Source organism: Myotis yumanensis, unplaced genomic scaffold (genome assembly GCF_028538775.1).
Source record: "Myotis yumanensis isolate MYYU_CA2020_CCGP unplaced genomic scaffold, mMyoYum1.0.hap1 SCAF_9, whole genome shotgun sequence".
Taxonomy (NCBI): Eukaryota; Metazoa; Chordata; class Mammalia; order Chiroptera; family Vespertilionidae; genus Myotis; species Myotis yumanensis.
This window is the reverse complement of record NW_027223760.1, coordinates 58,510,613-58,528,130: the sequence shown is the minus strand read 5'-3', so window position 1 is coordinate 58,528,130 and position 17,518 is coordinate 58,510,613. Positions and strand designations below refer to the sequence as shown.

The following is a 17,518-nucleotide window of genomic DNA, read 5'->3' as shown; positions in this document are numbered from 1 at the left end:
GATTTCCCTTTTTTATTCGGGTACATTCTAGTATTAGGGCTCCACCAAACAATAATCAGAATTTCAACATTTCAAGAGTATGGTTAATTAGAAGTTCAAAACCAACTTTTGAAAAGCCATGTGTACAAGTTTGACCTGGCTCTGATACAAGAAGGGTTGGCGGGGTTAATAGTGGGAAAATGTCTAACACTGCTTTTCTTCAATGAAGGTCTGCCTGGCCCAGGGCTGCAACGTCAAGGCCTCTGTCTAAAGCCAAAGAATCCATGACAAATAGCAGCTCACACCTGACAACAGTCAGGGTTTTAAACTCAACAGGGCAGGGATTTGAAATTCTGCCAATCCTTGCATTTTTTTGTGATTAGATGTATTTTGCAAGTTTATAAGGAGCTCCAAAGTGGATCCATAACTCCATGGCTCCTTGTAATTTGGCACTGCCCTTCTAAAATGGACTGTGGCTAACCCTCAATTAACCAGAACTTTCCAAACTCCAAATATTCATTAAAATTGATGTTTTAAAATAAACACACCACTTTTGGAAGAAATGGGGGAAAGTGTACACAGTAATTGCAAAAGGAACACATTTATTTGTAAAATATTATAACATAACTAGAGGCCCGGTGCATGAAATTCGTGTACATGGGGGGAGGGGTCCCTCAGCCCGGCCTGCACCCTCTTGCAGTCCAGGAGCCCTCAGGGAATGTCCGACTGACAGCTTAAGCCACTTGTTAACTGCTTAACTTAGGGGGGAGTTAATGAGTGTAGATGTGCCTTAGTTTACTTGGCTGCAAATGAGAAAAAAAACAATATCTATCCCATAGAGTTGCTGAGAAGATTAAGTTCATTTTATATTAACAAATGTGCTTACATTGAAAGCATTCAATAATTGCGATTTTATTATTTGCTAACAGCTTACAGGGTTTGCATCATCTAAATCATTTCATCCAATGTCCCTCCATAACTTCACTGCAGTGAACAACTGATGTTTAGGATGATGTCCCCTCCCCACCCCCAAACTTTTAAGCCTTTAAATCAAAAGAGTTTCTTTTTCTTAAGTCTAACAATTCCCCATTCACTTTTCTTCTTCCACTGTTCCTTCTCCCAGCTGGTGACACCACCATCTACTCAGTTGTCCAAGCACTAGAAATCATTAATGATTTCCATGCCAATTAATTATCATACCTTGCCATTTCTACTCTGAATTAAACTGCTCACATCTGACAATAAGCCCTGCTGAATCCCCAGTCCTTACTGCAGGCATAGAAATTGTTAGAAATTCAAGTTTCATCATGTTCTTCACTGTTTGACATGGAACCTCAAATCCTTATGAGCTAAAAGCCCTTTTCCTACATTGTGGGTGTATCTGTTCTTCCATGGATCTCAACAGAAAGGAGAGGGAAGTGGAAAAGGGACTACAAAAAGAAAACAAAAATGAAATAGGAAGGGACAAAAAGGGAGAGGAAACACTGAGTGTGGATTAGCATTTGGGTGTGGAGACAAGAAGCTAGTAAAGTTTATGAGATGATTTATGCAGCACATGTTGCAATCTGGGGGAACAGCCCTTTGAACTGTGTGCATAGCCCCATGAGGTCAAAATATTGGACAATTTCCCCACAACAAGAGATGTATACAAATTCCTTTCAGCTTAGAAACAATCTGGATGCTCTCCTGGATTGTCTGATGTAAATGCTCCTTCTCCCTGGGAAGGAGGTAGGTAGACAGCATTATAGAAATGGGAGGAGATGGCTAAGAATGGCATTTCACATAAAAAGACAGTTGTCATCTTTAGAGCAAGTCTTATCTTACTTTCATAGCTCCCCCCTCTCCCCCCCCGCTTAATTGCCATCTAGATATCTTCATATCCAAGAGAATTGGATAGCACCTACTCTGATTAGCCACTCTAAAATATCATCAGTACTGTTTGTATTTTATTTTACTGGCTAGTTATCTCTCACTGAAAATAGAGTAGAAATGAAATCAATAATATTTACATTTATTTGATCTTTTCTAGCATCAGTTGTTACTTATAAGGATAGTTTCAGAACAGCAGATATTATAATATTACAATAATGAGAGGAGGAGGACAAGGAAGAAAATGAGAAAAGGAAGGAAGTGGGGGAGAAGTAAGAGGAGAAAGAAAAAGAATTTCAACAAGAAGAAGGAGGAAGTCATTCCTCAATAACACATATATAAAACATAAATTCTGCACAGTTCTGAAAAGGAGTAGGTATCATAATTACTTCTGACGTCCCAGAGAAAATATGATCTTATTTTTATTTCTTTAGAATGCATGAAAGGGTATGCTCTGTACATTGTAGGTGCCTGAATCATGTGAATAACTGACTACCTTATAGTCAATTACATAGTCACATGGTATTTTCTCCTGCAATGAGACAATCATATGCCTTTTCCTACTGGTTTCAGAAGTTGGATAAATTCAGAGGACATAAATTCACCTCTCATTGCCCTAAATAATACTGTATTTATGTGTTTAAAGAAATGAGAGGCAATTAGCATAATGATAAATTTCACATACAGGTGACATCAAGTTTGTTCCTCAATTTATGCAGAAGAAGTCTGACATGAACATACAATGACATTGTAAATACTGTCCTTTCCTATTCTGGCCTGGGTCACTATTTTGTTATGGTTAGCATAAACAGGAATTCTAAGAAGACCCAACCCACCAAACAAGAGAAGAATCCCTAGAGTGGGGAAAAAGATAAAAGTGGAATGAAGGGGGGGCATTCCTACTGTTCTTTCATAATTCTGTTTCTTATTTGCCATTTTTTTTTGCCACAGTAGCACCAACTTAGCAAAGCAGTATAGTAATATGCCACATCATTCCTCGTGTAAGTCCTCAGAAAAGGTAAGTGGCTTGCTCATTGTCATAGGGTTGATGAGAGGAGGAGAGGATTATACTAGAATTCATATAATTTTAAAATCCTCTACACTTGTGCTTTTCAACTTATCAGCTGCAAACCACTGGAGGGTTGCAGTAAAACCTTAAAAGAATCCTCATATCCTTACATACATATATTTTCTTGATCCACAAATCAAAGGATACTGTGATTATCACTATTCTCACACAGAAGTCTACAAAAATTGGTTGACAGTTAAAAGGAGTACTCTTCTTACTAAAAATTTAAATAGATAAGGGGAAACCATGGCTCTGTGCTTGTGGTTTTCATATTCTGGGGTTTCACAAATCATTATCAATATCATTCCTTATATGTTTATAGGACTTAAAATTATAGTATTGCAAACTAAGTTAGTTTAGTTTTATAGAAAACTAACTTCATGGTTCTTCCCCTCCAAAATTCATGAACATGTTATCATGGGCCAACACTGGTGTGAAAAATGGCATTTGGGAACCCTGCTTCTCACCATGTCATGTCAAAAAAGGAAGAGTTGAACGGATTCTGTGTATTGTTAGGATGGGTTTCAGGAATGGAAACATATACATCAGGGTCCTTTATCCTACTCTAGGTTGACTCCTCCATGGCATCACTGCTAGTGGTGACAGCCAGCCAACCAACTACTAGATTCAGCTTGGAGAATTGCTACCTCCATGCTTAGCCATGGAAATAGTACCTCTCAAATAATCCATGTTCTTCCTAACTTAGAAATTGTGAAGAAAAGAGAAGAAATGGGCTTTCAGGAATTTTGCCTGCTCTTTTAAATCTCCCATTCTGCATGGGCTAGCCCAGGAGTATAATTATCTTAGGTTAGTTAAAATATTAGTCTGGGCTTTAGGGAAAAATGTGGCAGATATTGACAGACTGACTGATTCATTAATTCATTTTGCAGAGCACCTACTATGTGCCAGGTACCGTACAAAGGATATGACAATTAAAAACAGAGTCTTGAAACTAGTACAAAATAATAGTGAGTTTGAACTGTTTGTTTTTTTTTAATTTAAAGATGAAAAACAATAAACAAAGAATCTCTGCCATGGAAACACACAGGAACTGTACCTAATGTAGAATAGAGATGAAGGGGGATTCAGGGAGGGCTTCCCAAAAGGGATAAAAATCTGAGTTAAATCTTGAAATACGAATAAGGCGGAAGACTTTGTCATCTCAACTATGGTTGGTGTTTGCATACACCTATCATCTTGAGATGGAACCAGACACTGACCTGCTGGATGGGGTCTTTGCCTGTCAGGAGAAACGTTTGCCTTGTTGTTTGTGCTTTGTAAGACCTTTTCTTCTCAGCAAACCGAGTAACATAAACAAGGACAGGACAACAGTGATAATCCTGCTGCAAAATACTCACATCCATGTGGCCAGGCAGAGGGCCAATGCTAATCACAGCCTCCAGCACCTGCATACCCTCAGCTGGGGGGCTCAGTTCTCAAAGAGAAATCCGCATACAGCCTGTCAGCACCTTGCTGTCTGCCTTGGGACAAGGCTATCTAGGAACTTGCCTGAATGTTTCCCACATGCTACAAGGCTGGCTTCTTAACATCTACATAGTTTCCTGATACTGTAGTCCTGAACTGCAGCACAAAAGAATCCTTCAGAACTAGGCTAGGAGGTGGGCTGAAATTCAAACACCTCCTAAAGTTAAAAGGAGGCACCTGTGTGACGCTCGAGACATATGTGAAGAGGAGGGTCTCCTTGTTCAACAAAGGCTACCTTGAAGGCTGACTCCATAAACCGGCAACCTGGACAGTCCAGTCCCCAAAGGCCCCGTACTCAGAAGGACGCCATGCGTGGTTTAGTGCTCTGCTGTTACCTTCATGAAATTATTAATATTTTTTCTAACAAAGAAGCATTACCACATTTTTGTTTTGTATTGGGAACCACAAATTATATAGCTAGTCCTGACTACCTTTCCCACCAAAGGGGAAAGTGGGAGCCCGATCAAGCTCCCAGAGTCCTATTGGAATATTTGAAATGAAGGAGTGGGTTATAAAATAGAGAAAAATAAAAGTGCAACTTTAGATTTTGTAAAGAAATCCAGCATTGTTTACTCACCCAGGAGCCCACAGTTTTAATTTCCCCAGCCATTATGACATTTCCAACTCTGAAATACCCGTTGTATTTTAGTTCTCTGTGGACTTGACACAGCCCTGTTCTTTTTCTTTACTCTGGAAGAGCAGCCCAAAGAAACACAATTCCATAGATCCACATAAAAATGTGTCCCACCATGGTCAAAGCCACAGCACCAAAGCACTTTCTCTGTACTGATCTTCACCCCGTGTCCTCAATGGCAAGAGAGGGCTATTACATTGTTCTTGTCTTTCGCTTTAAATCTCAACCTACCATTCAGTTCCTTCTCCTTGTGGTGATGTTACTATCAGTCTTTTATGGAAATATTTTTTTTGTGTTTCACCAGCACCTTGATTTTCATCATAACTGGTTACATGATTTATGGGGCCCCAGTGCAAAATGAAAATGTGTTCCCTTATTCAAAGTTCAGTAAGACATTCAAGGCAGCAACAGTGATAGCATTAGCCCATGCATAGAACCCTTGTCTGTGTGGGGCTTATGTGATTGCACAGGTTGACCATCGGTGAAGCCAGCCCTGATTCTTACTGGCCAGAATTGGGTCATATACCCAATCTTAACCAATTACTGTTTAAGTTTTTGTTTAATCTGACTGGTCCCTGTTAATCAATGACTAGTTTAGCCTTACACTAAGGACAGCTCCCCTGGAGCTGGGCATAAGTTCATCTTCTTGTGAGTTGCATGGTACCTGGAGGCTTCTTTTGGGTAAAAGTAAGGAAGATAAGGTTGCTGAGTAGCCAACAACTGTACCCATTTATACCATATATCCATGAGTCAGAAGGAAGAATTCTTCAAAAGCTCCCTTTAAAACAAGTTTAATTTCCTGAGAGCCTTGAAGACTTAGTTATTCAAATCCTTCCTACTGAAACCAGCCTACACTCAATTTCCAGGCTCCCATGCACTTTAACCTCCTCCCTGCAGCCAATCCATACTGCAGGTACATGCAGGGGTGAGGAGATAGGATTCCTGCCCTCCCAATGATCACCATCGAATTAAGGAACCACAACTAACAGACTGCAAAATATCCAAAAACTCAGATGATAGAAAAATTTATAATAAAAATAACACTAATTGAAACCCACCATGTTAGGGCTGAGAGTTTATGGAAGTATTAAATTAACAAGCGCTGGGTTGAATCCTCAATAGGAGTTTTGGAGGAAATGGATTTTTAAATGGGAGAAATGGTCAGTGTTGGGTAGTATGACCTTTTGGAGCAGGAGACGGAGTCAGAATCTACAGTTGCAGAATTCTCATACAGCAACTTTTCATAGTCGATTGAATTCTTTTCAAAAGTCAAACAGGTTTGTTTGGCTGGTGCAGGCTGCATATGACACTTGAACATGTCAGTGGTGAAAGGGAAAAATTCACTCCATTACTATGAAATTATATCCAATACAAAAGGCAACAGTACAGTTTCTAAAGATGTAGATGATGATTCATTATGGTTTTTCACACCCATCAAAAATAGAGTCCTTGGCTTCTGTTACTCCTTTCACAACATTCACTCTTTCTTCATCTGAACAAAATTCTGCTCAGTCTTTAAGATCAAGCTCAGGCTTGATCACTGCCAAGAAGTCTTCCTTGAACCTTCCTTGAACCCCCCTCACTCTGTAGTGCCGCTCTTCCCAGCTGAAAGGGGCTTAGGAACAGGACTGCTCCGCCTCCTTGATCTTAGTGCACCTCATGATCCTGCAGTAGAATGATCTATGGCTGTGTCCCTCACTCACTGGGCTGTGAACCCCCTGGTGCCAGAAACTTTGTCTTTTTCCTTTTCATAACCCCTCTGGCCTTGATAACTGATCAATTTATCATGTATCAGCATGTAATAAGTACTCAAGAATGCTTATTGAAAATGGTATGATTAGACTATACAGAGGAACAATAATTTTCAATAATCTGTGTGTATAATAGAAAAAGAATGCTCAGAATAAATGAGAATAATATGCATTAAAACTAGATGTTGCCCAGCTAGTGTGACTCAGTGGTTGAGCATTGACCTTTGAAACAGGAGGTCACAGCTTGATTCCCAGTCTGGGCACATGCTCAGGTTGGGGGCTCAATTCCCAGTAGGGGGCCTGCAAGAGGCAGCTAATAAATTATTCTCTCTCATTGATGTTCTATCTCTCTCTCCTTCTCCCTTCTTCTTTGAAATCAATAAAACTATATTTAAAAACAAAACAAAAGCTAGGTGTTTTTGTACTATTTGATTGATGACCTAAAGGAGACATTAGATTTGGGGTGGATGAGTGTGAGAAGACTTTCACTTCAAGATTCCTTCCCTTGATATCTGGACTAACATATAATAGAGCCTCTAAATCTACCCTCAGTGGAAATGAGGCAAGTCAGTATAATCTGTATTCAAGCTTATGAAACCTTTCCCAGCCTTTCCTTCTTCATCTGTGCCAGTTCCTTTATCCCAGCCTTCTCTCAGAGGCTTTGGTTCCTAGCATTTGAATGATTATTAGTCTGCACTCTGAAAATCTTTGAAATTCAGAGTTTATTCCAGTTATGACATAAAGTCAGTAAATATTTACTGAGTACTTCTGGTCCTCAATCCGGGCATGAATGAATTCAGTAAGGTGGGAAATTATGTTCAGTGTCTGTATGGCATGATTTGTAAGTAGTCACAGAATCAGATGTATGGATACTATAGAATCCCAATCACACTCACGTCTCCAAATTACTACTGAGCAAGCAAAGGCAAGGGCTCGGAGAGATGGCTGGATTGTGGCTTTTCCAGTAGTGGTTAATAAGTGCTTCTACAGGACAGTAGCCAAGCTGAGGGTTTTCCTGATCCTCCTTCACATTTAATTTTGCCCTTGGTTTTCCTCTTCATACTAACTTGTGTTGATTTGTGCTTGATTTCAATGGGTGTGTATGTGCGCATGCTCACACTCATGCATGTTATCATCTAAAAAGTGTAACTCTTAAAAAGTAACAGCATAGTGGCTGCACCAGTCTGCATTCCCACCAGCAGTGCACCAGTGTTCCTTTTTCTCCGCATCCTCTCCAGCACTTGTCATTTTTTGATTTGTTGATGATAGCCATTCTGACAGGTGTGAGATGGTACCTCATTGTTGTTTTGATTTGCATCTCTCGGATGATTAGTGTCTTGGAACATGTTTTCATATGTCTCTTGGCTTTCTGCGTGTCCTCTTTTGAAAGGTGTCTATTTAGGTCCTTTGCCCATTTTTTGATTGGATTGTTTATCTTCCTTTTGTTAAGTTATGAGTTCCCTATAAATGTTGGAGATTAAACCCTTATCTGTGATAACATTGGCAAATATGTTCTCCCAAAAGTTAAAAATGGAACTCCCATTTGACCCATTGATCCCACTGCTAGGAATATATCCCAAGAAACCAGAAACTCTAATCAGAAAGGATATATGCACCCCTATGTTCATAGCAGCACAATTTACCATAGCTAAGATCTGGAAACAACCTAAGTGCCCATCAATGGATGAATGGATTAGAAAACTGTGGTACATCTACACAATGGAATACTATGCTGCTGTAAAAAAGAAGGAATTCTTATCATTTGCAACAGCATGGATGGAACTGGAGAGCATTATGCTAAGTGAAATAAGCCAGTCAGTGAAAGAAAAATACCACATGATCTCACTCATTTATGGATAATTAAGACCATTATAAACTGATGAACAAAAATAGATACAGAGGCAGAGCAGCATTAAACAGACTGTCAAACTACAGCAGGAAGGCTGGGGTGGGTTGGGGGATGGTAAGAGATCAACCAAAGGACTTGTATGCATGCATATAAGCATAACCAATGGACTCAAGACACTGGGGAATAGGGGAGTTTGGGGGAAGGTCAAGGGGAAAAAAAAGGAGACAAATGTACTACTCTGTAATATTTTAAGCAATAAAAATAAAAAAACAAGCAAAGCAAAAAAAGAAAAAAAAGAGTAACAGCAGTAAAGGGAACTGGTAGTAATAAAATCTCTTACATTCCCTGCTTTGTTTAGTTGGATTTTCTAATAGTGAGGCTTTCTCATTAATTTCTCCCCTCTTGCCAAACCTAAAACCAGTAAATGGTTGCTGAATTTCAACATTATTAGGAAAGACCTTACCTTAGTTAAGACTGGGCCATATGACCAGTTTTTATACTATTTTGAATGTTCTGGTGGATGCTTAGTGCTACTAATAGAAAAATCCAAGTGCTTTGAAATATGAGAAAAAGAAAGATTCTAAATCTAGAGTCTCTGAGTTACATATCACTGTAAGATAAGATTGCCATATAAAGAGCAAGGCAGTAACACACTTAGGTATGCATGCATAACATGTGCAAATTATAATAACTCTATGTTTCTCCTATGTGAGAAACTCAAATGTGCTGTTCATATGCTCAAGTTCGCAATATATGTTTAATGGGTTATATCCGATTACAAATTAAAAAAAAAAACTTGTAAGACATACTTTGAATTGCAATGATCTTCTGTAAAGAAGTAACAGCATTCATGTTCGGAGTTTGGTGGAGAGTGTCTTCGGCAAGCGGCTCCAGCTGCAAGAACAGTAGGTGATAGTATGAGCAGCATATTTGGACTACAGTAGGTCTGACAGAAGCAAAGCGATTGAAACAACTTAAAAAAATTGCTCCAAGAACTAGTTAACATTTTGCTGCCTTCACTCCTAAGAGTGTAGCCAGTTTTATTTTCTGTTTTGCAGCCATGTAATTGAATTCCAAATGGCTTTTCTATTGGTCACCAGACTAATCTATGAAGTCCCTGAAGCAGGTGCATGTCTGTGTATTATTCATTAAAATTCCGAGTTATTTGTGTAATTTTTGTAGGTTCCTCACAAGCCAAATTCCAACATGTCTATCTAGGCAGCTGGGCCTGGCAAAGGAAACTATAGGAAGTTGCAGTAGGCAAAAAGTGGGTAGTCTATTATCCACAGGTTTGCAGTGTTTTTATATCCAATCATCTTATACTTTTTGAACACTTCACAGTAGAAAACCATGAGACACAGCTGCTCTTATTCAATTGCCAGTGAACAAGTGGTAGAGTAAATGTTCAAATAAAACCAAAGGTCAAATAACTGTACACTTAAGTGCCCACCGTATTCACAACTGTGCAGATGTCTATGGGGACAAATTCCTGTCTTGCAAATCTATCACGATCTTCTGGAATTACACTGATTTTTTCATGGAGAAGCTCAAAATACATTGCTTTGCAAGAAACGAAGAGGAGCTTTGAATTATTTATGGAGTGTTTTGGCAGAACGGATTCTGATGATGCATCCTTGGAAATACCTTGGTGATGTAGCTTAGGGTGCAGTGGCAGAAACTGCACAGCCAGAGAGCTTGCAACCAGAATAGCCCTCTAGCCGCTGTGACCCAGAAAGCCAGGAAAGTCATAGTAACATGGGGATTAACATAAAAGGAGTTTTCTTAGAAAATCTAAAGTTAGTAGTCTCAAGTACAACTTGAGGGTCAAACAATCAAATGGCATGAACGGGAACCATTGTCACTAGACGGTGTGGGGAAGCATGAACTCCTCTATGTCTCTTGATATGTAGAAAAAAAGGAAAAGCCTCGGGATTCCAAGTTTCCACGGCATCTGTGAGTGGATCTTCCCCCCAGGGTCTTTCTGAATTGATTATTCTAAACTTCAATCATGGAATCTAAGACAATAGCACCTTTCTTCCAGATGCCACAGGATAGCAGACTAGCTCAGGGATATTTATACACGGGTAAATTCACTAAATAGAACTTTCCAGAGTGTTTTTCTTAGCTGACAAAGAAAAACCTTTACAACATCAAAAGGTTTATTTGCAATACAGTTTGGCAAGAGGAAAAGAAAACAACACAGTGTTCAGCAAACGGTTCTGCAATCTTAAACCCTTAAAACGTGTTAACATCATTTTGTAAAAATCTGGTTTTTCAGATTGTGTCTTCAAGAATATGTTATCCTACTTAAAACCTCTTAATTCAGAAAAACTACTTGGAAAAACTCTTACTCAAGAATCAGACAGGGTTGAGCTACCTTCCTCATACATCATCTCTGTCATTTCTGTCTCAGATCTTTGTGACTATTTTTAATAGAAATTAGGTAGGCTTCCTTAATGAACTGTTTTGAAACATCATTCTATGTTCAAATGTTGAAGAACTAAATCACAAGGTGCTACCAGTAATCTTAGTTCTTCCAAAACCTTCCCTGTGATTTTGGGGTAAAAAGGCTGACAGATTGAGAGATGCTGGCTGCTGGAAAGAAAGCCACAGACAGATCATTAACGTAAAAACCTCCCTTCTGGTTTAAAATCTATTTATAAGGCTTGGGGCATTTAGCAAGTACACGTGATTCAGGGAGTCGAGAGTAAATATACAAACAACCCTAAACCCCCAATTCAGAATCGTCAGATTCGATAAAGTTGTGTCTACTTATAAAAGCAACCTAGAGAATTAAGGCAATTAAATTGATAATTTAAGTATCCCAAACCACTGCCCAGTGTGTTTTCAGTGAATGTCATTTAGGAGATTTAACCTTCAGTAAATTGCCCCAATTTGTTTCATTTTGAAGGTATATATACACAGAGCTGAATTCAGAAAATTCTCAATGTAGGTTCTTTATTTTTTCTTGGGTAGTTCTGTGGAGAAGGCAATGGGTAGTACTCTCAGTTGGCAAGAAGGCAAGCAGAATTTCGAGTCTGTTTTCTTAAATTAAAACCTTGCATAGAAGGACCTTGCAAATCGAGTTGTCTTTTCTAGAGTTTGTTGATTTAATCATTCATAATTATAAGCACTAAAAACATTTGATTGAAGCATCTATTTAATAAATATTTATGCATATTGGTCATTATTAGTAATCTAATAACTAACTGTAATGAAATGATATTAAATAAATAACCTTTTTTTAAATTTGGAGCAAAAATAAGAATATCCAGTAAAGCTGGGTTGTATATTTAGTTTGGCCAGTAAGATATAGCAAAAAATTTGGCTACTAAGCCTAATCAATGTCAGTAAGAGTTTGTTGAGCAATTTCATCATGTAATAATAATTATGGAGTTATAAGAAACATTAAATAATTTCAACATAACCTCTTGTCACATAAAGTGCTTATTCAGCTTTATTGTATCTAAAGCTTAATTACAACCATTAGTTACAGCAATTCTTTATACAAAATTTCAAGCTGTGTCAGGGAAGTTTCTTTTTCTACATCTTTTACAAAAAGTTGCAATAATATATTCATAAAATTTGGATGTTTGTTAAGTTGTACATATCCTATAATTTCTACATATTACAGCTATTTTAAAACACCATAAAATTTGACCATCATGTTTTGAATAAGTAATTTTCAGATTCTTTATATCATCAAAATCATTTTAGCCTTGGCCAGGTTGCTCAGTTGGTTGGAGCATCATCCCATATACCAAACGTTTGTGGGTTGGATTCATGGTCAGAGCACATACCTCAGCTGCAGGTTTGATCCCCTGTTGGGGCAGGTACAGGTAAGAGATGTTTCTCTCTTACATTGATCTCTCTCTCTCTCTCTCTCTCTCTCTCTCTCTCTCTCAAATCAGGAAAAAATATCCTCAATGAGGATTTAAAAAAATAATTTTAGTTGGCTAAGATGCATTTAAGGAAATAAGTAGTGAATGTCCTTAAAGAAGCTCTTGAATAAGAGTTTTAAAATTCAATCTGTACTTCTGAGACACGAAAATCAACTCTAATTCATGACTCAGAACAAAACAAAAAGAAGCTAAAAGAGATCTTGTAAGTATAACAGATACATGAGAATAGATGTATACATCAACCAAACAAAAGATCTATTAATTACCCATGTTAGCTTTTATCCCGTGTTTCCCAAATAGGCCAAGTATATTCACACTTCTATACATTTATTTATATTCCATTCCCTCTGGTTTCTATTTTTCCCATCCTTGTCTGAATTGGTGATACCTTATTGCATCATTGCCTGCTCTGTGAAATCTTTCCTTAAAGTCTTTGATGGGGCAAACTGCTTTCACCCATGTCTCAAATATTGTTTACTCTACTAAACACATTATATTATAGTCAGCCATGTCTGCCATTCTCTACTTCTTTGTGAGCCAATTAAAGGCAAATATAGAGCCTGGTATACAATAGGCATTTTTTTAAAAATGTAGAATGAATGAAGGAAGAATTAACTGAAAGAAAACATGGAAGAAGTAGCCTTTATTCTGCACTCTGTAGCTTACAGGCCCAAATGAAATAGATTCTTCCTCCTGGTTGCCTGCTTTAATCAAGGCATGGTTTTAGGGTGAAAAACTAGGAAGAACAACAGTGATAATTCATTTTTAAATGAATATCATTGATTTTTAATTAATGTTTTAATGATTATTTTAGTTTTAATTGATTTTAAATTGACCCTCAATTGCGATAAACTTAATTCTAATGTATATACAAATAATTTTGTATAGATTTTCTACATACACGATTATATAATCTGTGAATAATGAGGTTTAATTCCTTTCCAATCCTTATGTTTTTAATTTATTTTTCTTACCCGATTGCACTGTTAGGACCACCAGTTCAGTGGTGACAAGAAGCAGTAAGAGTGAGCATTTTTGTATAGTTTTTATTTCAAAGAAAAAAATCCCCATATTTCACCTTTAAGTCTGATGCACACTATAGATTTGTAGATAAGCTTTATCAAGTTAATAAAACTTCCTATTATTTCTACTTTTCCAAAAATAGTTCATCATGCTTTCAACTGATGTTTAAACAACTATTGAAATGATTATATTTGTTCTTGGTTCTCTTAATGTGGTGAATTACAATGACTTAATTTACAATGTTAATATGTTACATACTGGTCTAAACCCAATTTTGTTATGGGCTTTTAAGATATTAATGAACTACTAATATTACTTTGTTTAGGGCTTTAACTCCTATGCTTATGATAAAGATTTTCCTGTAATACTCCTTTTTTATAATTTTTTTAAAGTTTTGGATATCAGTATTATGCTGGCCTTCCCCCCCCCCCCCCCAAAAAAGTCAATCACATCATTGTACATAATGGCCCCAAACTGGAAAAAATTCCCTATAACTGTCAAAAGTAGAATAGATATAAATTGTGACATTTTCCTAGAAATTCTTTTTATGAAATGGAATGCTGTATTAATAATGAAAATGAATGAACTATATAGCTAGCTACAACAACATGGGCGAATCTCACAAACATAATGTTGAGCCAAAAAAGTCAGATGCAAAGGAATATATATTTTGTGATTTATTGCATATAAAGTCCTAGAACAGGTAAATTAAAATCTTTAGTTAGAAATCAGAAAATTGATTACTTTCAGAAATGAGAAATGGAGTACTGGTTAGGAAAGGGGATATAGGGTCTATTGAGGTACAGATATTATTCTATTTCTTGACCTAATTGATGGTTGTATATGAGCTCTATTTATGATATTTCATTGGAGTGTACATTTATGTCATACATTTTCCATATGAATATTACATTTTATAACTAAAAATAATTTTAAGAGAGACAGTATTTTCTGATATAGGGAATAGGGAAACTAAGTCTAGTTCTTGAGTCCATGTTACTTCCACTATTTTATGGTGCCTCTAAGAACAAAGTGAGATTACAAGTTTTGCAGCAAGAACCACAATAGTTATATTCTTATATACAGGGAACAAATTCACTTACAAAGGGAACTGAAAGTCCCCCTACAACATGCAAAGCAACTCAGAAAAAAGTTCAGAATTTCAGTTGTCAGGATCAAAGATATTGTGGAACTTTGGAAGAATATGATGATCAAGACAAAGAGGATAAGGGAAACAGATTGCAATATAGACCTGACCCTCCATGTTAATGAACTATTATAAATTCCCTAGTGAGGAGGGCTTGGTGGTTAAAACTCAACTTCCATTTAAATAATTGTCTTAGAGAGGTCTGCAATTAATTGTATATGTTTAATTTGATTGCTTAAGTAGATCTGGTTATAATTTTATCCATATTGTGATTCATGAGTCATTCTCAAAATAACCCCTTTTTGTTCATTTGAAGTCACTAAAATCCTTGAACAAATAGATTGGGGGGAAAGAGTAAATCAGGGTGAATTGTATTGGTAATAAAGTTATGATACTGACAGACTACTGAGATTATTCATATTGAGTCTCTCTGCAGCCTACATACATGTGGATGATGAAGGGTTACATCACATTGCAATAAAGAAACATATCTAGCCAAGAGGAGTGACATAAATCTAACAAGTCTTATGAGAGTACCAAGAAGACCAAGAAGCAAAGTGTAGAGTCATGGCCATTCAGCTCACATTGGATATTGAATGAATTACTTGAATAAAATAAGTGAGGCAAATGGGCTAGACTCTGAGATTACTACTATGGTTATTTTTCTATTAGTTGAGTTTTACCCAAAACTACCACACCTTGGAGAATTGTAGGTTACACAATATATCAGCCATTAAATGACGAAGAAAGACTGTGTGCCTCCATTCCAAATAGTATTCCATAGTTTCCATGGCACTTAACTATGGAAAGTTTGGAAGAAATGGGTTACTTAAACATCAATGGCAATAATTAGCTAAATAATAAAAATTGAATTTAAAGGTAAAAAAGAAGTAGGCATAATGGTCTATTGGAAAGAAAATAATAAATGCAATTAGTTGGGTAATTCAGACTATCAATATTTTCGTTTAAGCACTGAGGTAAGATTGTAGGTATGCAATATAATTAGAAAAAATTTCAACCTACATAGTTAAGATAGGGAAATACTATATATATAGAAAGGTGTATGTTAAATAGAAGTTTCAGTAACATTGAAAGGAAATTTGCTCAGTGCTATATGTATAGTTTCCTAACATAATGTCCATAGTTTCAACATCAATTGTTATAAGGAAGGCTAGTTCATTTTACATGCCAAAATCTTGCTTCCTTGTCCCTATTTTTACAAATAAGTTTAAATTTAATACCCAAACTTGGTTAAGTCCTCATGTTTCATTTTCTTTGATCCTTAGTTTTCTTGTCCTCATTTGCTTTTTTAATTTTCTGTTCTTTAATCTACTAATTTGCATATTTTAAAACTGTTTTTCCTTATTTTTTTGTTTAGTAGAAAGATTTGTACTATACTCTTTTCCAAATGTTGATTTTTGTGCTAAGAAGAGCTGTTTCACATCATGTAGCAGTGATGTGCTGGTAAATGTTTAACAGCTGCCTATTTAAAAAATAGCTGTAATTTGTAGTATTTGCTGATTTCTGTGGTGTAAATATTCCCACCATGGCCTATTTCAGGCTGCAATGTGATGTCACTGAACTCAAATTTGAGTAGCTAATACACAGAATTTGAGTAATGGTACACAGAATTAGCTCTCACAAGCTATTAAGAGCCAGGTCCGGCATATCACTGATAGGGTATAATTTTGTTCACTGATAATCTGGGGCAAACTATTCCTAATGATTATTTCCATAATACACTTTTGTTTTCTCCTATGAGATTCTGCCATCTCCCAAATCATACATTATTTGGTTATTATAGTACCCCGAAGCATGGGAATCATTTGTTCAACGCTTTTGTATTTCCACAGAAATTCTAATTCCTTATGATATTCAATTCCACTTAGCCAGCCTCATTGTTTACTTTTATTACACTTACAGCAGCCTTTCTTCTGCCAAAAACAAAACAAACAAATCCTAAAAGGAGCCATCCACTATTTCAAGAAGTCTTAATCTATGCCTTTCCATTACAACAGATACATCCTTTCCTTGTACCTTAGCTTGTCAAAATCTCATTTTTATTCAAGATCAAAGTTAAATTTTACTTCCTCTATTACTAGTAAAATATTCCTGTCCAAATATAGCTAAAAACAAAGGATCATACATTTCCAAAGTACTCTGTTAATTTTTCTTTTATTTTTACTTGTATTAGAACTTGAGCACAAAATAGATGCCCAATAAAAGACTACTGAATGAATGTACAGATAAATGAATGTCATAACATGTTTGCTCCATCACTGAAAAGAAATGCTCCCTTGCTTTTGTTGGTAACCAGAACTCTATGAAGGGTCCAGGTTTCCAGCCACATTCCTTTTAACACCTTCTGAAAAGCTTAAAGACAAACAGTACAGAAGATCTGCATAATGGAATTGTAATTATCCAGGTAACTTCTACATCGTTTAGCATTTGCTAAAACACATATACAAACCAAAAAACTAGTTACTTTGGCTCTGCTTCTCATAAGCCTTGTTGAATATAATAAATGCAACATCGTAGGCCCTTTCTGCAATGGAAAGTATCTTCAAATACTATTTTCAAAATATATATATTTTTTTAAAATATATTTTATTGATTTTTTACAGAGAGGAAGGGAAGGGAGAGAGATAGAGAGTTAGAAACATCGATCAGCTGCCTCCTGCACATCTCCCACTGGGGATGTGCCCGCAACCCAGGTACATGCCCTTGACCGGAATCGAACCCGGGACCCTTGAGTCCGCAGGCCGACGCTCTATCCACTGAGCCAAACCGGTTTCGGCGGCTCAAAATAT

General features: G+C 36.8%; 1 protein-coding gene across 1 annotated transcript in view; it reads right to left on the bottom strand.

Annotated features, from left to right (window-relative positions):
• Positions 1 to 17,518, bottom strand: part of HDAC9 (histone deacetylase 9) — a 751,983-nt gene that overhangs the window by 35,612 nt on the left and 698,853 nt on the right. The window contains exon 24 of the mRNA XM_070424407.1: positions 9,446 to 9,530. Within this exon, the coding sequence (XP_070280508.1) occupies positions 9,446 to 9,530 (85 nt within the window). The remainder of the gene's footprint in view (positions 1 to 9,445; positions 9,531 to 17,518) is intronic.